At 41.8% G+C, this 19,820-nt stretch overlaps 1 protein-coding gene across 1 annotated transcript in view; it reads right to left on the bottom strand.

Annotated features, from left to right (window-relative positions):
* Positions 1-19,820, bottom strand: part of mei4 (meiosis-specific, MEI4 homolog) — a gene marked incomplete at both ends in the record, with an annotated part of 70,482 nt that extends 50,662 nt beyond the window's left edge. The window contains 5 exons of the mRNA XM_080791425.1: positions 1,955-2,086; positions 12,784-12,921; positions 13,811-14,271; positions 16,804-17,043; positions 19,811-19,820. Of these exons, the coding sequence (XP_080647551.1) occupies positions 1,955-2,086; positions 12,784-12,921; positions 13,811-14,271; positions 16,804-17,043; positions 19,811-19,820 (981 nt within the window). The remainder of the gene's footprint in view (positions 1-1,954; positions 2,087-12,783; positions 12,922-13,810; positions 14,272-16,803; positions 17,044-19,810) is intronic.

The raw sequence follows: 19,820 nt of genomic DNA, 5'->3' as shown, positions 1-19,820 counted from the left end.
TCTGAAAATGGACGCACCCCACAAATCTGACCACTTAGCGCAGATTATCAGATCGGTGGGCCGCGGACACTTAACACATTTAGTACCGGAACTGCATCAAAATAAAGGCGCTGCTTGCGCCGGAGTAATCGCCAGAGTAGTGATCGCTTCCATTTTGAAAGCCATGAACCGGAAATACTTTCTTAAAAAAGTTGACTGACAAAGTGCCATCACAATCTCCGATCATCTTAATATATTTATATACGCTACAAAAAGAGTTCATATTTTGCGGGAGAGACGGATGAGGAGCAGAAACGCAGCGCCAGCATATCGATCCATTCATCACCACGGAGAGCGCCCTGGATGAGGAGATACGAGTCATTCTTTCCGCCGCGCTAACATGGGAGTCAATGACAAGCTAATAGTTTCACAGAGCGTTAGCATACGGCAAGCGAAAAGCGAAATGCCAAAAAAAAAAAAAGTAATTATTCTGAATATTATTATCTCGCCCCGCGTCGTTTGGACGTCGCTAGGACGTCCACAGATGTCTAAGGCACCTCTCGGTTCCAATCCTTATGACGTTTCAGGACGTATTATGTACAAAATGTGTTAACATGGCAGCAGAATCAGAATGGGTGAGCCACGGACAGTTTCATGTGGAAAAGGTTGGGAAGAAAAAGAGAAGAGGGATATCAGACAGAAAGGTGGGCGAGATGGAGAACGAAAGAGAAAAGAAGACATTTCGTAGACTAAAACTAAGACAAAAAATGTCCGATTACCTTTTGTCACTAAAGAAAACAAAATAAAAAAGAAATAACAACTGAGCCATTATGACTAAAACTATGACTAAATATACTGAAAAAAATTTCAACAAACCAAAACTAGACTAAAATGTTAGTGTTGTTAAGACTAGTGGAGAAGAGATCCAGTAGAACTAAAAGAAAAGTCCTTTTACGCTTGGTTGCACTCGGGTGTTGCACTCTGAAAATAGCGGATCTAGAACCTCACACCGCTGTTACGCCGTAGATCTGATATTTTCTGCATGCAACCGCGTGTAAGATCATCCGTTAGAACGCCATCAAGGCGTTATTACACAGAACACCTACACAAAATGGACCGACGACGTAGCAGACCAGTAGCAAGTACTATTCTCCCTGACCTGTGCGTGTATTAACATCTGCGTGGGGACCAGTCAAAATTCACCATGCGGGGCCATTTTTCTGGTCACCCTTGAGGGAAAGGGACATTGGCATGGCTAAAAATATATATGTTTTTGAGCCAAGGTTGCAATTAGTCAAAGATTCAGGGTGAGGTCCTGGGTTAAGATGAAGAATTAAGGTTTAGGTGTTGTTGGGTTTCCTTTGCCATGCAATTGTCTGAAATATTTTTCAGTATCACACTGTTCAGTGTAGTACAGATATCGTCTCTGTCGGGTGGAAACCTCATTATGTCCAAAACAGTTACTTTTCAGGATTCAAAAATATATATCAAAAGCAGCAGATCGAAACGCTCAAAACGTTTTGAGCTTGCAGATCTGCTACTTTCGATGCTTTCGTGTGACACTCTGGTATTATCAAGTAGGGTGTTAATTTGCGAGAACAAACAACAACACACAAACAGTTAGACTATGGAGATAGGTTTCTGCCCAACAGCAACGACATCCATTCTGACATATTTGGTGCAACATATAGCCTCGGTACCCATGGCTTTAATTTTCGTTCACATTGACGCATTCGGCTCAAAAATGAAAGCCTGGGGGAACGAGACACATCCCCTGGTCTAGGAGTGGAAGTGAACTACAGTGCAGAGGGGCGTCGCTAAAAATATGGTGACGTCAGTTTTCTCTGCCGTTTTCTACCAGGGAGGGGTGGGGCGGAGGGGGGCGCTCAGATCGGTGAACCAATATTATACATTGCATAATTGCTCCATGCGATACCAGGCTGGGCCAGGCTACAGTAGGTGCGTGCAACATTACCTGGCAGCTGTTCCAAAGCTGCTCCGCCAGCCTGTTGATCTCACAGAGAACATGGTGGACGATGGCAGACTTAAGCAGGCTACTTCCTCCCAGCAGAACCACACAGTTTGTCCACTTCTCCTCAAGATGGAACTAAAGCACGCACGCGCACACACACACACACACACACACACACACACACACACACACACACACACACACACACACACACACACACACACACACACACAAATATAAATTAAATTAGCTCTACAGTATAGAATATAAACATGTGTGTGTGTGGCGGCTTGGCCTGTTGTAGCGCCACCATGAGGCCGATTAGAAGACTGTCAAGTGGCATTTCTTCCTCTGCCTAGTGGGAATATGCATGCAGTGTTTCACCGCAATCAGACGCTGCGTTGAGTAGTTGTGCCGATTTGTACAAAACGGATACAAAGCGGGCTACTCCTGAAAAGTTTAGAAGCCAATCGTAGCCAATGAGGGTGGATTATGAGAAATCAAACAAATCCGTCTTGATCACATGAATATGGAGAGCATGTGTACCGATTTGCGTGGAATTTGCATAAAATATATTCCTAGTGGGAATGTGCGTGCAGAATTTCACGGAAATCACACGATGTGTTCATAATTTGCAGCATGAGCCGGAAGTGGATAGTGCAGCACTGTCAGCACTGTGCAAGTTACTTTGTGAAATCTGCATTCAGAAAAGTGCTATAATATCATCTGATATCATTATAAGAAACAATATGTCTGTGTGTACCCAAGTGTGTACCCAACGTCAGATGACATTACAGAATGCCTTTATTTCTAAAACATGTTGGGCAGTACTGAGTTACTTGTAATATATTACTGTAATATTACTTTTCCCAGTCACGTTAGTCATTAGTAATAGTACTCAAATTTTCAGAAAATATTTTTATTTTTATTTTTTTAAATAACTGATCGACAAGCTCATCGACCCTCATTTTCAGGGAAGTAAGTTTATTGTCTGGTCGTTCCCTTTAAAGTCACTGACCAGCTCCACTTCCTCCCCACTCATAGTAGCAGGCCTAAAGATGGACCCTGAGCACTCTGCTCTTGACCCCCCTCCCAAGCACAGCTCCTTGGTCTTACTGACATTAACGGTGCCGGAGATTAGCTGTACACGGACGGACGGACGGACGGACGCACGCTCTCCCCATGCCTTCGGGCTGGGGAGACAATAATTCGGAATCCAGTCATATATAAGGTCATTCTCAAATAAGAGGAAGTGAATATATATATATAAATGGGATGCCGCCGAATAATCGATTTTTCGATTATGTGTTGCCGTCCCCAAAATCGATTTTAATATTTCATAATCGAAAATCGAATGGCACTGAGAAGATCTCCACAAAGGTTTACTCATCAAAACTGATTATAAAACTGTAACCATCAAAGCATGCACTCAACATATAATGGTTATGTGACCATGGCATGTGCATAATATAAAATGTTTTGATTAAAAAAAAAAAAAAAAAAAATATATATATTTTTTATTGGGGGTGTGTGTGTGTGTGGGGGGTCGATTAATCGATTATTAATCGCCAGAGCTTTAGAATATTCGATTGGGCAAATGGTCACCATGTGGCATCCCTAAAATCAATACTAGTAAATCGATAATCATACCGGTGTGTGTATATATACATTGCATTTCCATTACAGTAATGGCATGATTTAATATGCCCACAGTATTCATTAATTAGTTCATTAACATTTTTTACTCCTGTATCAGTTTTGGCAGAAATGCAATGTCCAATTGCAACAGGTTATACAGAGCGGCGGGTCCACTCTTCTACTGTGCTTCTCTGCCATGCTGTACAAAATCTGTGGCAAAATGCTGTCTGTCCATTGATGGAGTGTTTTTCATAAATCTGTGGAAAGCTCCCTAGGCTATAACCATAATACAGTAGTGAGTAATGTGGAACGCCATCCCCTGATGATCCATCAGTGGCAATGTCCCTCCAGCCACAGTTTACCATTAACCATTTAACCCAGTAAGACCTGAGGCCGATTCTAATGGCAAATGGCATTTACAGTAAATAGTTCTGACACTTTCAAGATGTTTCCACAAATGGCGAAATAGCAGGTGTACCGGTACATCTTATCTTTGAATAGCCAATACAAAAGTCAAAAAAATGTGGATGCTTCCCATATTAAGGGGTTAAGAGCCGTAGATGTGGATGCTTTTTTGTTTGTTCGTTTTTCTTCAATATTTCCTTGGCATAGTTGTCGACGAAATCAACACTGCTCTTTAGCTCTCCATCCTTCTCCAATGCACAGACAAACAGGCAGTGTTGTGACGCCATTGGAATACTCAAGGGGTATTTATAGTTTTACTTAAATAAAACAAAATCCAATCCATCCAGTGTGGCTTGGCTCTCTCCTGTGTAAGTAGTAAGATGTTATTTGCTCACACAGGACTAGACACCCGGAGCTCTGCGTCTTGCCCTCCTGTCTCACACTGTAGTGCAGGTAATTGTAATGTTACAAGATCGACCAGGTTTTTCACTTCTCAGCTGGAATACAACAAGGTGTCACGCGGAGTGGAGTTACGGTGTTGTTCTGTCTGTGGATACTGCCATCCATAGTCCATACTGCCCGTGGAAATGCTTTCCATTCCAGTCACAACCGCACACCCCTTCTGGCTTACAGTACGGAGAAGAAACAGGGTGGGATATATTCAGCAGGGTTAAACATTCTTTCCCCCGGACAAATTACTTAGTGCAATATATTGTCATTGCTTTGGTGCACTTCTTTAAAAAATAAAACTACTACAATCTCATCTTCAAACTATACAAGTAAACAATACTATATGACATGTTGTGAAGTTGTAGGCTTCCTATAGTTGCTCTTAAAATGACCTTCCCAAAATTGGGAGGCCATGCGGCTAAAGGGCATGAATCAAGGCATTTCCCAATGCTCAAGACAAGTCATGCTGAACCTTGTAGGAAAGTAACACCAGGCAAGGAAAGAGAGAAACATAAAAAATGAAAGAGACATGACAGACAGTCATGCAGATAGATCGATAGGACGTGTCTATTGCTGCAAGGTTTTTTTTCCTTCTATTCTACAGTACCCAGCCCCAGCTTGGATAGATAACAAAACATCATTCAGAAGCCAGCTGGTGATTCATTAATGTTAGGCTTCACATGTCCTCAGCTAGTGAAATGGATACTGTTTTACTGCAGTGCCTAAAACTCTGCACTCCTTCTGCAGAAGTCCATTCAGTCACCACCTGCTTTTCATCACAAGAGACTTATTTCTCTCTGCGAGAAACAGTTTGCTCAGACTCAAGAGTACTTAACCACACACCCAAGGCTCTGCATCTTGTCCATTCTGTGGAATATGTAAATAAAATATGTAAAATTAATATAATCATGTAAAACCATAACTGAAATTAAATAAATAAATATGAAATTAAATTAAATTAACTATTGCTTTTAATCTGTGAAAACTGTGTTTTCGGCACAAGAGATCATTATTTTTGACCAGACATGTGATTTGTTATTTAGGCAAGATGTCCTCATTTGGAAGGTCAGACGAACCTCTATTACAGGTGAATTTATAAAGGATTATTATGTTCATGATTCTGGAAACGTAAATCAGTGATCGGATTATTATAGTATATGTAATTTCTACACAAAACTATATAACAAAAAGGGGAAATCAATAGGCCCGCCAATTGTTTTATAAACCGAAAAAAACTAATTTTAATGAAACCCTTCTCATCTCTGCGTCCAAGCAAATGGATTATCTTTGTTGTAATGGTATGGTGTGTAACTATGTATGCCAAATTGTGTTCATGAATAAGCGCTTGTTTGAGTAGGTGACTCACACATCAGTAGCTGCCTGACCAGAACAAGGTCAGAACAGTTGTCCAGGGACCCATTCTGCCTCCTACTGCCAACCTGCCAGTCATGTTAGTCGTTTCCTATAGTATGCAGATAAGCTAGGCCACTACGGTTCACATCATGGTGAGCCAGGGCACAACCTACAAAGTGTTGAACCATGTGATATGTTGATGTTGCGGTCACCGCTGGAAGAAACTGAAGTCATTCAATGTCAATGTTAAATGTTGTAGTAGGCAGTAGCACCATTTGAAATTTGCACTCCATATGTCCAGAAAAATAATGAAGATGTGTATTTGACTAGGGTTTGACTGGAATCCTACAATGACCATAATGCTTTGGTGCAATGCCCCGCCTTGTGGAGAGGGGGGAAGGAAGTGAGTTATTATTAACGTATATTTGAGTAGACACATAATATGACGGACAAGTTTGACATTGTATACTTTTGCAATGTTGTACTGCTGCTATACTGTAGGTCCCTCTCAATTTTGTTTGAAAAACCTTACATTTATGAATGTGTCCAGTGGGGCAACACAATAAAATGAGGCATAATGTGTTAATTCCACGACCGCATTTATCGGTAATTAGGACTTGGCCAATATCGGTTATCGGATATCGGCAAAACAGTCAATATCGAACATCCCTAATTTGTACTTTCCAGCAGCTATTAAGCATTAGCCTACTAACAAAGCAGCTTTACACCATTTTTTAGATAGTAATCCATTACATTAAATTTAACCAATATGTATTATAGAATCAGAATACAATTGTGCATAATAATATATTATCTTGGCATTTCGGATCTGCTGCTGCAATGCACAATTAAACACCATCATTAAACAAAGAGCAGGGAGATAGATATACAATAACAACCCCCCATGTGGAAAAGAAATAACAGAGCCCACCGGTGGTGTTGGGGTGGTGGTGGGAGCAAACAACAACCAGGAACCATATGCAGAAGCACCAGATGTAGTATGAATCCACCCATCGAATGCACACGATGGGCGTACATCAGGTGGCAGAAGGAAGGCAGGAAGAATGCATGCAGTCTAGCTAGGCGAGCCCAATTGGTCAGCTGACTGCCATATCAGTGAATGACATTTGGGTCTTGCAAACACTGTATACACCCACATAGTAATGCAGCATATTAACCTCTCGAATACATTTATGTCCCTTGAACTCTGCAAGTATCATTAAGTGCATATATAATCTGAGAAAACAAAGACTACACAATACACAAATAAATAAGATTTAATATCTTATATTTTACTAGTACGGACTACGGACATACTCATATCAAAATAGTAGTAATAGATTAGGTAGCGGAAGAGAATACATTTTCTCTGTAATATCCAACATGCTTTCAATTGTTATGTGACAGATAAGTCAATTCCTAAAAAGTGACGTGAAATATAAAGGTTTCATGAGACCAAGGAAGGCAGAGGCTACAAAATATAGAATAACAAAAGTTGCACAGTGGAGACCAAATCATTTAAAAAAAAGTTTTGAGGTCACAGCAAGGACAAGGAGGACTGGAGCGGGGAGCAATATTAATACTGTAGACACGTTGACAATACTAATGAAAAACACAGAGGCCAGCTGGGTATTTACAGGAGATTAAAAACGTCTTGAAAGTGTAAGGTGCATTTAATACAAGTAGACAAATATATATGAAAATTGGGGGGAGGGGGGTAGGCTTTGTATTGTGATGTTTATAGGTGTTCCATTTCCTTTCTCCTTTTTAAGGGACCAAGAAGTCCATGTTTGGACCTCTCACAGTCTTCATCAGGGCAAGAACAGGACTTGCCCTGATGAATGATCAAGGAGAAAGTACCACCGGAGTCCCTGAATAAAACACTGATGGAAGCATGTTTTGTGTTGGGGTTTTTTGGGCCCACACAGTCCTACATCATAAGCACCGTAGCGATCAATCCATCATTTCAGCAGGTGTTTTACACTGACCACATGGCTGACCAAAGACTGAACCTGAGCGAGCCCATGCATCAATACAGTACAATACCAGTGGTGGAAAAAGCACTCAAATGTTGTACTTAAGTACAGTATTTAAGTAAATGTTACTTTCCTCCACTTACCGAGACCATGCAGTACCTCTCAATTCCCTGCAACATCTGTCCCAGAGGAGATGGCATTTTCCAATGCGGGACTAATTGCCCATTTTTTCCGTACTCGCCTCTCGTCCATATCAACACGCAATTTATTTTGGAATACATTATATGTCTGAATACATTAGCGTTAATTACCAAAATGGGAAAAGACTTGTGTGTAACTAACTAAAGTTAGTTACTTACACACAATAAAGTAATCAATTTCACTTTAGTGTCCCTTTTTCCATCTCCATAATCATATACAGTATTTGCCTGAATTTCATTTCATTAGCATTCATTACTTGTGTGTAACTAAATATAACCACTTAGTTACACATCACTTAACCAATGTCACTTTAGTGTCAGTCCATATTTCATATGATACAGTATCTCTATACATAGCAGCAAAATCATCAGTGAAATACCTGGGTTGTATTTTAGAGGGTAACTTAGGTGCTCTTTACACGAGGATGGTGTTCATAAAAAACGGCAAAATAAAGTATCGTTTGCTGCTGTCATTTAGACGAGAACCGTGTTCACAGGAGGTGAAAACGCAACGAAGTGAAACCACCTTCCAGAGTGGAAATCTTTTAGAACGCCGTTTCCTATGGTCTCCATATAAACAGGCAAAACGGTGGATCCGCAAAACTTGTGACATCATGGCTTACGTCAGCTCTGGTCGGCTCGCCCCGTGTCCTACGTTTTTACATGGTGTCATAGGCATGCGTCAGTTGCTAGGGGAAACGAACAACAACAACCATGTCGGATAGTCCGGTTTGCTGGAGGTGTGATGAGGACGCGACGTTTGTTTACTTTCTGTGTAGAAGAAGAACGGAAGTAGTTCTGCGCATGCGTGACTTATGTCTATGGTTTATATAAGCGCTGCGTCACACGGACCCCACAAGGACACGCGCCACCTAGCGACCTGGCATATATATGCATGCACGTTGTAGCGTGTTCATTCAAGTGTGCGTTCTCATGTAAATGGTCCAAAAAAATGAGAACGCAACGGGACTTTGACGTGTTATATGGAGATGGTCGCCATCTAAAAGAGGCCTCAGACGGCCGAAGTATGGCCAGCAAGGTGCTAAACAACTGACTGACTGACTAAGTTTCTAGCTCGAACAGCAAGATACATGGATAGGGAGACAAAATGAGTGGTGGCCAACTCCCTTATCCTGTGCCACTTTGATTTTGCGTGTACATCGTGGTTCGAGGGCTTGATTAAGTCTTTTAAAACAAAGCTACAGTCAGCTCAAAATAGACTGATCAGGGTTATACTAGGGATGGAACCCAGAACCCATATAGGAAGGAACCAGTTCAGAGAGCTGAACTGGCTCCCAGTAGAATCAAAGGTTACAATGGCTAGACTAAACATGGTCCATAAAATTAAATACAGAGGTCCCAGAAGTTTTAAGAACATGTTTCAGGCAGGTAAACAAGGTACACAACCATTTCACCAGAGCCAGTATTGCAGATGTGGTGCTCCCTGCTTTTAAAAGTAAAGTGGGCAAAGGCTCATTCATTTATATAGGAGCCACACAGTGGAATAGCCTGAAATCCAAATGTTAAACTGACCTCCAATTTGAGGACATTTAAACAGAAGACTAAGAAATGGCTACTGGAAAAGGTTCCCCTATAAAGGGTCATCTTAGAGGGATGGATAGGGATGTACTTGTTGTGTTGTGTATGTAATGTATATGTACTGTTGTATTTGTGATGTATTTTAAAGTAGTGTTCAGTGTGAGAGGACCCCAGTGGAAATAAGTTTTTGGACTTTACTGTGTAATCCTTGAATCACTGATTATAATGTTGTATTATGATTGCTTTTCTAAATAAATCAAATCAAATAAAAAAAACTCTGCCTGAATTTCATTTCCGTGTGAAAAGGACATAGAATGCCTGTGTTAATTGCATTACATTTGATGGCTTTTGAGGGAGGCGCACACCCTGGTTTAGACGTGTGATACAGTGTAAGCCTACTCCTTATTAATTTCATGCGAGTGCTCTGAACAGGGACATCAGGTCAAGTGCACATTCCTAGACTGGAGTGTACGACCCACACACGCTAATTTAAAGCCCACACAGTGATCTGTGCATATCTGCAATAAAGATGGCAAAAAATAGTTATTTTCACTAGTTTGGATCACGGTCAAACGCTCTATTCGAGCTAAAAGGTTTTGGAACCACTGTGGTACAAGGTTGTGGCAGACAGTGGTACCTTGAACCACTGTGGTACAGGGTTGTGGCAGACAGTGGTACCTTGAATTGACAACTGTTGAAACCCTTATTTATGGCGTGTTGACTAAATGGTAAATGGTGCATTTATATAGTATCTAGGGATGTCGACAGGTAACCGGCTAGCCGGTTAGCCGACCGTTAAGAAATATCCGAGTATGCTTATCAGCTTTACGGTTAATTTGCATAATAATAAATGCGTGTTCTGAATTCTGATCCCTTTATTTTAGATCGTTTAGTGAGTAATAGTACAACATAAACATTACAGAGACGGTAGTTGTCAATGTAATACTTTAAAACAGTTGTCATGTTGCACACATGCCTAAAATTTCTGTTATTTGCGCCGCACAGCTTGTCACACTCACAGCTTGTCACACTTTTGCGGTAGTCAAAACTTAAGCGAGTGACAGCGAGACGAGATTAACACAACAATGTCGACCGTATCAATGCAGAGACCTACTTGGCATTATTAAATCCATTATTGGCCATTTGGCCTGGAGGGAGAAAGTTTACAGCCGCTGCCGCTTCCTCCTCCTCCTCCAATCCATCTCCCCACAATGGCACGACTTACGGCTATCAAGTTAGCCATGTGCTATCGATGTTTGAGGGTTTTCTCGTCAGCGAAAAGTCAACAAACAGAACACGGTGACATGCATGCTGATCTTCCTTAATGATTAAAAAAAGCTTAGCCCATGCGTCCAGTGGCTGTATAGGTCAGATCTGGACTGGACTTATTTATGTTTTGGACTAGAACCGGCGGACCTCTGTAATGTAGACACGCAGATGCATGCATGCAGATGCGATGCGTTGTTTATTGATGATTAAGCCTACAACAATTTATTTATATTGTTAAATGTTGCTTTTTTGTTTGTCTTTTAAAAAAGGAGCATAAATAAATGTATACCATTCGTCTACCAACTTTAACTATGTAGCCTATACATGCATATTACATTTGGGGTAGCTTATTAAAAAATAAAAAACGTTAATTAACCGGATAATGCCATCGGCTACCCAGCTAGAAAATCAACCGTTACCGACATCCCTAATAGTATCCAAAGCGCTTTACATGGATTGTGCATTACATTGATACATTCACACACACACACACACACACACACACACACACACACACACACACACACACACACACACACACACACACACACACACACATCCATACACCAATGGCAGAGGAAACCATGCAAGGAACTAATCTGCAAATCGGGACCAGTGCCATAATATAAAGAATGTTGTCCTTCAAAAGAATGTGGATTCAATGGATTTTCTAGAGATGCAAAAAATTACAAATTGATTATTTGTGACATTTCTGAAGAATATTGGCCTTAACAGAATCTCTATACTTATTTTATTTGTACTGGAGTTTTTTTGTTTTGTTTTGTTTTTTAGGATTGCTAGTGCTTAGAATTTGTTCAGACGAAATGGAATGAAAGCTCTGCCCCAAGGCAGAAGAGTCAGACAGACACAGACACCAGAATACCGTACTATGCAAGCCGTCTGAGAAATCTGTCTGAAAAATATTTCTTTCAAATATCGCCGGGTGGAGACCTCATACAGTAAGACCAAAACTGTTACTTTTCAAGAGTCAAATAAAAAACAAATCACACCTGTGTGAAGGGACGGGCGCTCTTATCATCGTACATCATCAAATAGACACTAAGCCGATTTGCTCAGACACTATGAACAAAAATTCTCCATTCATTGTCAATTTCACTATAAAATCCTGCTCACCACCTACAAAGCTCTCAATAACCTGGCTCCCCCCTACCTCTCCGATCTTCTTGAACCATACAGTATGTCCCCCCCCCGCTTCCTCAGGTCCAGTGAAGCCAACCTCCTGAAGGTCCGCAAGGCCAAGTACCGTACCTGGGGGGACAGGGCCTTCTATGTTTCGGCCCCCAAACTCTGGAATGAACTCCCCAACCATCTCAGAGTTGCTCCCTCTCTCCTCTCTTTCAAAATCTACAAAGAGTTCGTATAATTGTCACAGGGCCTATCATAACCTGGAGGTTATTATGACCAGACAAATGTCTGTCCTCACTCCAGTTATTAATAACAACTTGCTGGGAACTCTAACATGACATGAATACAACTTTAATGCCGCTGCCCTCGATTTGTTTGTTTTGGCAAATGATGAATTGAGTTTAAGTTTTTAGATTCCGTTAGCAGTGCTTCTGTGCTGCCGAATATAAACGCTACATTAAATCTAGAGGTGGCACGGCATACAAATTTTGTGTTGGAAAAAATATTCAATGCCCAACTTGAGCTTAGATAAGTATTGATATTCCTAGTCAAATATTACAAGTCAAATAACTACTAAATAAGAAGTTGCAGTCAATTTTGTATTTGAGTACCGGAGTTACTTACTTAAAAAAAATACTGAAATAATAAAAAGTACATGCTTTCAAAGGTGTAAAAGTTTTCAAAAGTACAAATTACAAATTGCATTTAATTTATAATATAAAAGCATTAGTACTGCATTCATTGTATTACTGAATTAGACATTGAGTACTTTTTTCCACCACTGTCAATGGTCTTCGCTGACTGAATACATAAACATACATGCATACAGTAACTTATCTCTGTGTACTGTACTCACCCTGATGAGTCCATCATGGTTCAGCATCGTCCCAATCAGCTGTTTCAGTGACTCTTCTACGCAGCTCAGCAGCTTCTCAGGTAGCAGGCGCTTCCCAGACGCCCAGAGATCCACAGCAGTAGCTACCACCCGGCATGCCTGGACAGTGGTGGAAAAAGTACTCAAATGTATTACTTTAAGTAAAAGTATCGATACTGCAACATAGAAGTACTCCATTACAAAAAAAAGTCCTGGAATTTAAAAGTACTTGAGTGAAAGTACAAAAGTATTGGAAATCAAAATGTACTGAAAAGTACCAAAAAAAAGTACACATTATGCAGAATGTCTCATTTCAAGTTTTGAAATGTATTTTTTTTTTAAAGATCTACAAGGTCACAATGTGTCGATTCACAACGCATTGTGAGCTTGTACTGTAGATCTGCTATTTTCAAATGGCTGAAATATAGAGCTACACTTCCTCTGCCAACCTGGGGGGGGCAGCGGACTGACCTCATGCTTACTTCTATGCATGAGGAGTCCAACCTGATTATTTTCACCTGGCAGTGGGGAGTTTCCCCAGCCAGACATAGCGCATGGAAGGAACACGTTATTCCAACCAGTTCCTTTCCCCTCCATCAGGCGCCCCGGCTGGCCAGGGGGAGGTAGTTTAGAGACCAGGATTACTGCATGTTTTTTGTGAGGGTACCTACCCTAGGGGACACGGGGAGAACATGCAAACTCCACACAGACAGGCCCTTTCGCCAACCCCGCCTCGGGTATGGGCACTGATGACGCTGAGGAGAGAACACGCCCCCAGCCCACAGCGTCCCCAGCGGGAATCGAACCCAGGACCTTCTAGCTGTGAGGCGAAAGCACTACCGACTGTGCCACCGTGCCCCCTGTGGACAAAAACGTATCCAACGACAACAAAATATTCTTTAGTTTTGGGTGTGAGAGTCTAAATGTCATCAAATAGTGGTCCATGGCTCAAATGCAGATTAAATAATGGGCTTTGATATGAAAAGGGTTGAAAACCACTGCTCTATACCTGCTGGAGCATGGAGCTGGGAGGCAGGGCTCGGGTACCGTGCCTCTCGCACGCCACCACTACGGACTCCAGCAGTCGGCAGACGGTCTCTTCCATCACCGATGCGTCGCCATCCGGACTGAGCCACACAACCACCTGGTCCTCACTGTCCGTCGCTGCCTTGCGGAGGCCACACATGCTCTGGAGGAACTGCATGTGGACGAGCATGGCCTCTTTGCCCCGAGGATGATGATGGCTTCCTCCCGGAGCGGCGGAGGCAGAGAACGCCAGCAGTGACGCCGCAGCAGGACCTGAGGAGGCCAGCTCTGGTCGTCGATTTCCGGTGGTGACAGAGGGGGGCAGAGGGGGGGTCGTCCCACTGGAATGGGGCGGTTCGATGTCATTCTCTGTAACGCAGCCCGAGTCAGGCGCAGACATCAGGTCCTGAGAGAATAGGTCTAAGAAGGTAGTTGCGTCGTCACCTGTTGGGAGGAATGTGGAGAATGTTTTTAAAAACACAAATTGGGCATGGTGTAGTGGTGGGTATTGCCTGCAACCGCACGATAGATAGTATTAGTGCTGCACTGTTTTATTAAGGAAGATCAACATGCATGTCTACGTGTTCCATTTGTTGACTTTTCGCTGACGAGAAAACCCTCTCAGTCCCTGTCTGGTAAACACAAGATAGCACATGGCTAACTCGATAGCCGTGCCAGTGTTCGGAGATGAAGGAGGAGGCTGTAAACTTTCTCCAGGCCAATAATGGATTTAATAATGCCAAGTAGGTCTCTCCATTTCAATGATACGGTCGACATGTTGTGTTAATCTCGTCTCGCCACACTCACTTTTAGTTTTGACTACCGCAAAATTACCGTTGTGCAGAGCCATTGAAGTACGACAGAGAACTTTGCGCCATTGAGGGGGCCGAAAACAGCGCTCGAGCGTGACAAGAGTGTGACAAGAGTGTGACAAGCTGGAGTTTGACAACCTGGTAAACTATCTTTATGTTGCAAACCTATTCCCTAGACCCAAAAGGGTTTCGTAAGAATACAAATCAAAGAAATTCCATAACAAATGTTTAAGAAGTAGTGAAAATAGCACTACAAGCGCACAACGCATCGCAAGCTTTTAGTTTGGGTCCCGAGCAAACGTCTCTCTCTTTTGGGTCTTGTTTGGGAACCACTGTTCTCTGTCTGTCCTCCTTTTTAGTACAATATGGACAGTCACATATCGTGTTCTGCAGACGGTCACCTTTCATGCTAGAAGGGTGTTTTTCCTCTAGGATCCCTGTTGAATAAAATTATTTCTCGTCACGTCACAAGCTCACCTTTGTATTTCAAGGTATACACATTAAGTCATTTCAAGTTGCCGTAAAACTTCTGTTTCCCAGGCAGCTTCTCTATCCAGTCAGCAATGGTCGGCTGTGATGCCGTTGCAATGTTATCTAATCAAGTTGGAGACTGTTACTTAATGCAGTTAAAACGCACAGCATAATGAAGCGTCATGGGTGATTAGATTGTGTAAAAATACAGCGTGAATTATAATGTAATTATGCCAAATTTCAACTCAATCCACATTTCTACTCTGCAACTAATTAAAAAGAAAAGATGCCAGTAAACAAACACCACAGAGTGAAATGGTTAAGTCAGGATAGAAATTGAATCAGTCCCAATCCCCAAGCATTGGGACAACCTAATTTCAGGCAATACGAATTGCCATTAAAAGTCATTTATACCCCGCAGAAAAGACCCAGTTAACATTCAATAATGCAGTTTCGACATTGGCTTCACGTATTTTTAAATACCCTCTTTTCAAAGCAGCCCCGCTGGTCAAACAATGTCTGGTCTCGTTAGATTAGCAAGAATTCCACTTGTTGCTGGAAAAACAGCTTGTTCAGCATGCCGAGAATGGTGAGCCAATTAGCCTCCACAACAGACACAATGAGTAATCCTCTCTCCGTTATACCAATGACACATTTTGGAACCTGATCCCTGCTGTTAGCTAATTGACTAAATTAAAATCAACTTCAAAACCGTGTACTCGTGACCAATTGGGTTGTTACTAGAGCCCAAGCGATCCCAATTTGGAGGGTCCTAGAACACGGATTACCAATGTTTTGTCCCATATTTGATCAAAATGGGCAAGAATCTGCAGCACTAGTTGGCTGTCCAATTCATTGTAGTTACTCTTATCTTTTTTTTTTTTGTGTATGTAGGAGATCCATGAATGTGTGTGTGCATTGTGATGTTGGCAAGCGTGTCCCTCGCGAGACATTGGACAATACGTATGTCTTATCTTGTACTGCCCCATAAGAATAATTCTTATTTTACCTAGAGAACTGGAGTGCATCAGCAACTTGAGAGACTCAAAGCTCAACCAAGACAGACATGTGCTTGGTACAGACAGACATGCGCTTGGTACAGACAGATATGTGCTTGGTACAGACAGATATGTGCTTGGTACAGACAGATATGTGCTTGGTACAGACAGATATACCCCAACACCCCAACACTCAACTGTGCACACACTCCCTGGATGCCCGATTTCGAAGACTACTTTTTCCACCACTGATGACGTTTCGAGCCCAAGCAGATCTTTCTCAGACCTCTCACACATGGGACCTCTTAGCTGATTATACTTTTGGAAACCTGTAATTCTGTGCTACAGTGAATTATCCATTTTTATGAAGGTAACCCATTATAGATTTGTATTCAGAATGTAGCCTGTATCTTCAGTAGAGTAGGCAACCAAATATATTATTCATATCAGTGCAGACTTGAAAATGCTGCTGCTGAAAAAAACACTGTCAGTACTGTCAGTTTTATTTCTCTGTACGCTAAATACACTCTGTACAGAAGAGTGTATTTTTTTATATATATATATTATACACACACAAACGTCTCAACCCGTTGGTGTGGTTTGGGGTTTAGTTGTGGTTGCAGGATGCAGGCCATTGGCACTGGCATCACTGATCTGGTCTCAGGTCTTAATGGGTATTAAAGGCATCCACCCACCTGCCACTGTGCTCTTTGATTGGGACGCAAGCCTGGAGAGGAGCAGCTCCTGACGCAGTCGAAGGACCTCCTCCTGGAGCCCGTGGGCCTTGTTCTTCCAGTCTTCATGTTGGTCCCTCAGCCGGCAGGCCAGAGTCTCCGCATGCTGCCTACCACTCATCCCCGTGGGCCTGCTCCTTATTACAGCCACGGCCACAGATAGCCAATGTCTCTTTGAGAGCCACTCGGCACCTCGGGCATCTGAAAGAAGGGGTGCAGGTTTACTGTCAACTAATCAATCCACACAAGCAAAAAGGTAGGAGCGCATGCCAAAAGTGGGGAGGTGCTGATCATGGGAGACAAACTTGAACAGAAAGGAGAGGTCACACAACTCAGTCACGATGCAAAATAAACTTTATTATAAGATTACCAACATTTTGGCAAAAAAATGCCTCCTTCAGAACGTCGTGTCTACGAGTCGTGCAAACATCTACTCCTTTATGTTCAAACCAATCAATCCACACAATGAATAGAACAGTGAGCGGATAAAGGAACCCTTGCTTGCAGTTCCTTGTGGGGATTCCAAATAGGACCTTGGCTGAGGGTTATGTGGGGGATCCTTGAATAAAAATAAAACAAAGAGTTTAAGATAGAGATGCTCCGATCACGTTTTTGGGGGCAGATACCGATCACCGATTTTTTATTAATTAATCAGCCGATACCGATAACGATACCGATTTTTTTTTTTAATATTATTTTATTTATTATTATTTTTACTTTACTATACAAAAACCTGGCACTCATTTTCCGCTAACCTGAGCATGGCTCCCTAGCCTGCTGGAGGGGCTCCCATCATCCCATTCACCCTCGAGAGGGAAAAAAAGGAAAATAAATGCAGCCTTGAGCCTACCAATGTTGTGGTCTTGTGGAGCTTGATCACCTCCTCCTCTCCCCAAATTGCCACTGCAGCCACTGCCACTGCAGCCAACATGCACATTTCCAAGAAAGTTGTATCAGGGCACACAACAATTTGGATTATAGTTTGCTCACTTTGCTGCTGGTCAATTAAAAAAAAAAGGTAAGGACTGGACTGGAGCTCTCTCCCTCCGAGGTGGTGGAAAGCCTGGTGAGGTGAGGTTACCCTTTCTCTATCTCTCTCCCTTTCTCTCTGTCTCCCTCCCTCACTGGTTTAAGAACCACCGGTGTAGAATATGAAGATATCAACGAAGGATATGATTAAAGTATAGTTTTAACAGACATTTTGGTTGAAACAGTGTTAGTTTATACAGGGACACATGAGTCGCATGCCAAAGCTGTAGTCAGTGTCAGTTATTCCCATTTTCATTCACATCTCAGCTGATCATTATGTCCCAATAGTCTAGCTACGTTTATAAGCGTAGATGGCAAGAAAGGAATTAAACGCCAATTTGAACTGTATTCCATTTGTTGCAATAAATGGTAAATCTACTTTGATGTGAGTGTTTCATGTCTAAGAAGGTATTCCAACAGGTGATTATGGCCATGAAGCTGTGAAATTCCGTCTTTGTTGTATGACACTTCACTTTCAAATGAAATAGACATAAAGAAAAGAGATTATATATATATATATATCAAAAAAGAGAAAAACCTTCCAAGGAAGGGAATGCACACTCCAGGGAACAGAGACGGACAACTTACTGCATCAAACTTATTTATTAGCACGACGCGTTTCGCCGTGAGCTTCGTCAGGTGCGAAACGCGTCGTGCTAATAAATAAGTTTGATGCAGTAAGTTGTCCGTCTCTGTTCCCTGGAGTGTGCAGTCCCTTCCTTGGAAGGTTTTTCTCTTTTTTTATGTCTATGCCTGCTAACTAGACTTGCACCTCCTACGGGTCTTTTTGGATGTGCAGGAGTCCCTTTTTTGTCTCATATATATATATATATATATATATATATATATATATATATATATATATATATATAAATGAAGTGATAGAAAAACCACGGCCCCTTCTAATGTGTGAGGGGCCATGCTTGTTCCATTACTTTTTTTGTGAAATGTGAAATGTCCATTTAAACCCTATATAGGCCTACTCTGTGTAGATTAGATAGTTTATTATACTCAACAACTAGCTCTGGACAATAGTACTAATGCTATGGACCAGAGCTACTCAACAACATCAATAAGAAGTGTCGGAAAATACTAAGTAAGTGAGGGGCGCTCTTATACATCATCATCATACATCATCATACATCACATTCCGTGCTCAGCCAATCAAATCATCACAAATGTAATTTCAATCACTTTAGGCATCTTCACTTTTTTGCACTTTTTGGTGGGGTGATCAGCCAATCGTCAGCCAATGTTTGTGTTCACACAAACCCTCAAAGCTGGGCTTAGGAGGGGCTAAAACAACTCATTGAAGAGAAATGTTCTATATCCATCTTTCTAACTACAGTATCTAGGATTGTAGGCTCGCCAACTAACTATGGAAAGGTGCAATAGAACAGTGGTTCCCAAAGTGGGGACCTTAAGGGAGTTCCAGGGGGTCCCCAGCTAAATGATAGTCTGGAAACTCATCATCAGTAAGAATTACAGCCCAAGGGCTGTTATATTACTGTACTGTACATACATTTCATGTAGGCTATTCCATATACACATGTAGCCTACATCAGTGGTTCTCAAACTTGTCCATGGGAAGGACCCCTAAATTAATGTGTATTTGGCCCTGGACCCCCATCAAGAATGTCAAAATATTTTGAAAATAGCTCATGTATATATGATGACCAGTCCACAGACCACCATGAGATTGTACAAAATGGAACGAAATGGACCCGTAGTAATTAGGTTAATTAATTGGTGAGTTACAGCAACATAAGGTCCATTTAATTGGTTCCATATCCATCGTTTATCTGGAGACCCCCTGGAATCCCGTCGTCTCGACTACCGCCCTCGGCGTCCCCGGACCCCACTTTTAGAACCACCGGCCTACTGTACATTCATAGAAACATAAATATCCACGCGGTAAAAAATTATAATACTTACTTACTTACTTCCAT

The sequence above is a fragment of the Protomyctophum bolini genome, assembly GCF_963924005.1.
Source record: "Protomyctophum bolini genome assembly, chromosome: 19".
NCBI classification, from domain to species: Eukaryota; Metazoa; Chordata; class Actinopteri; order Myctophiformes; family Myctophidae; genus Protomyctophum; species Protomyctophum bolini.
The sequence above is the reverse complement of the archived record's forward strand: the minus strand, read 5'-3'. Positions and strand labels throughout refer to the sequence as shown.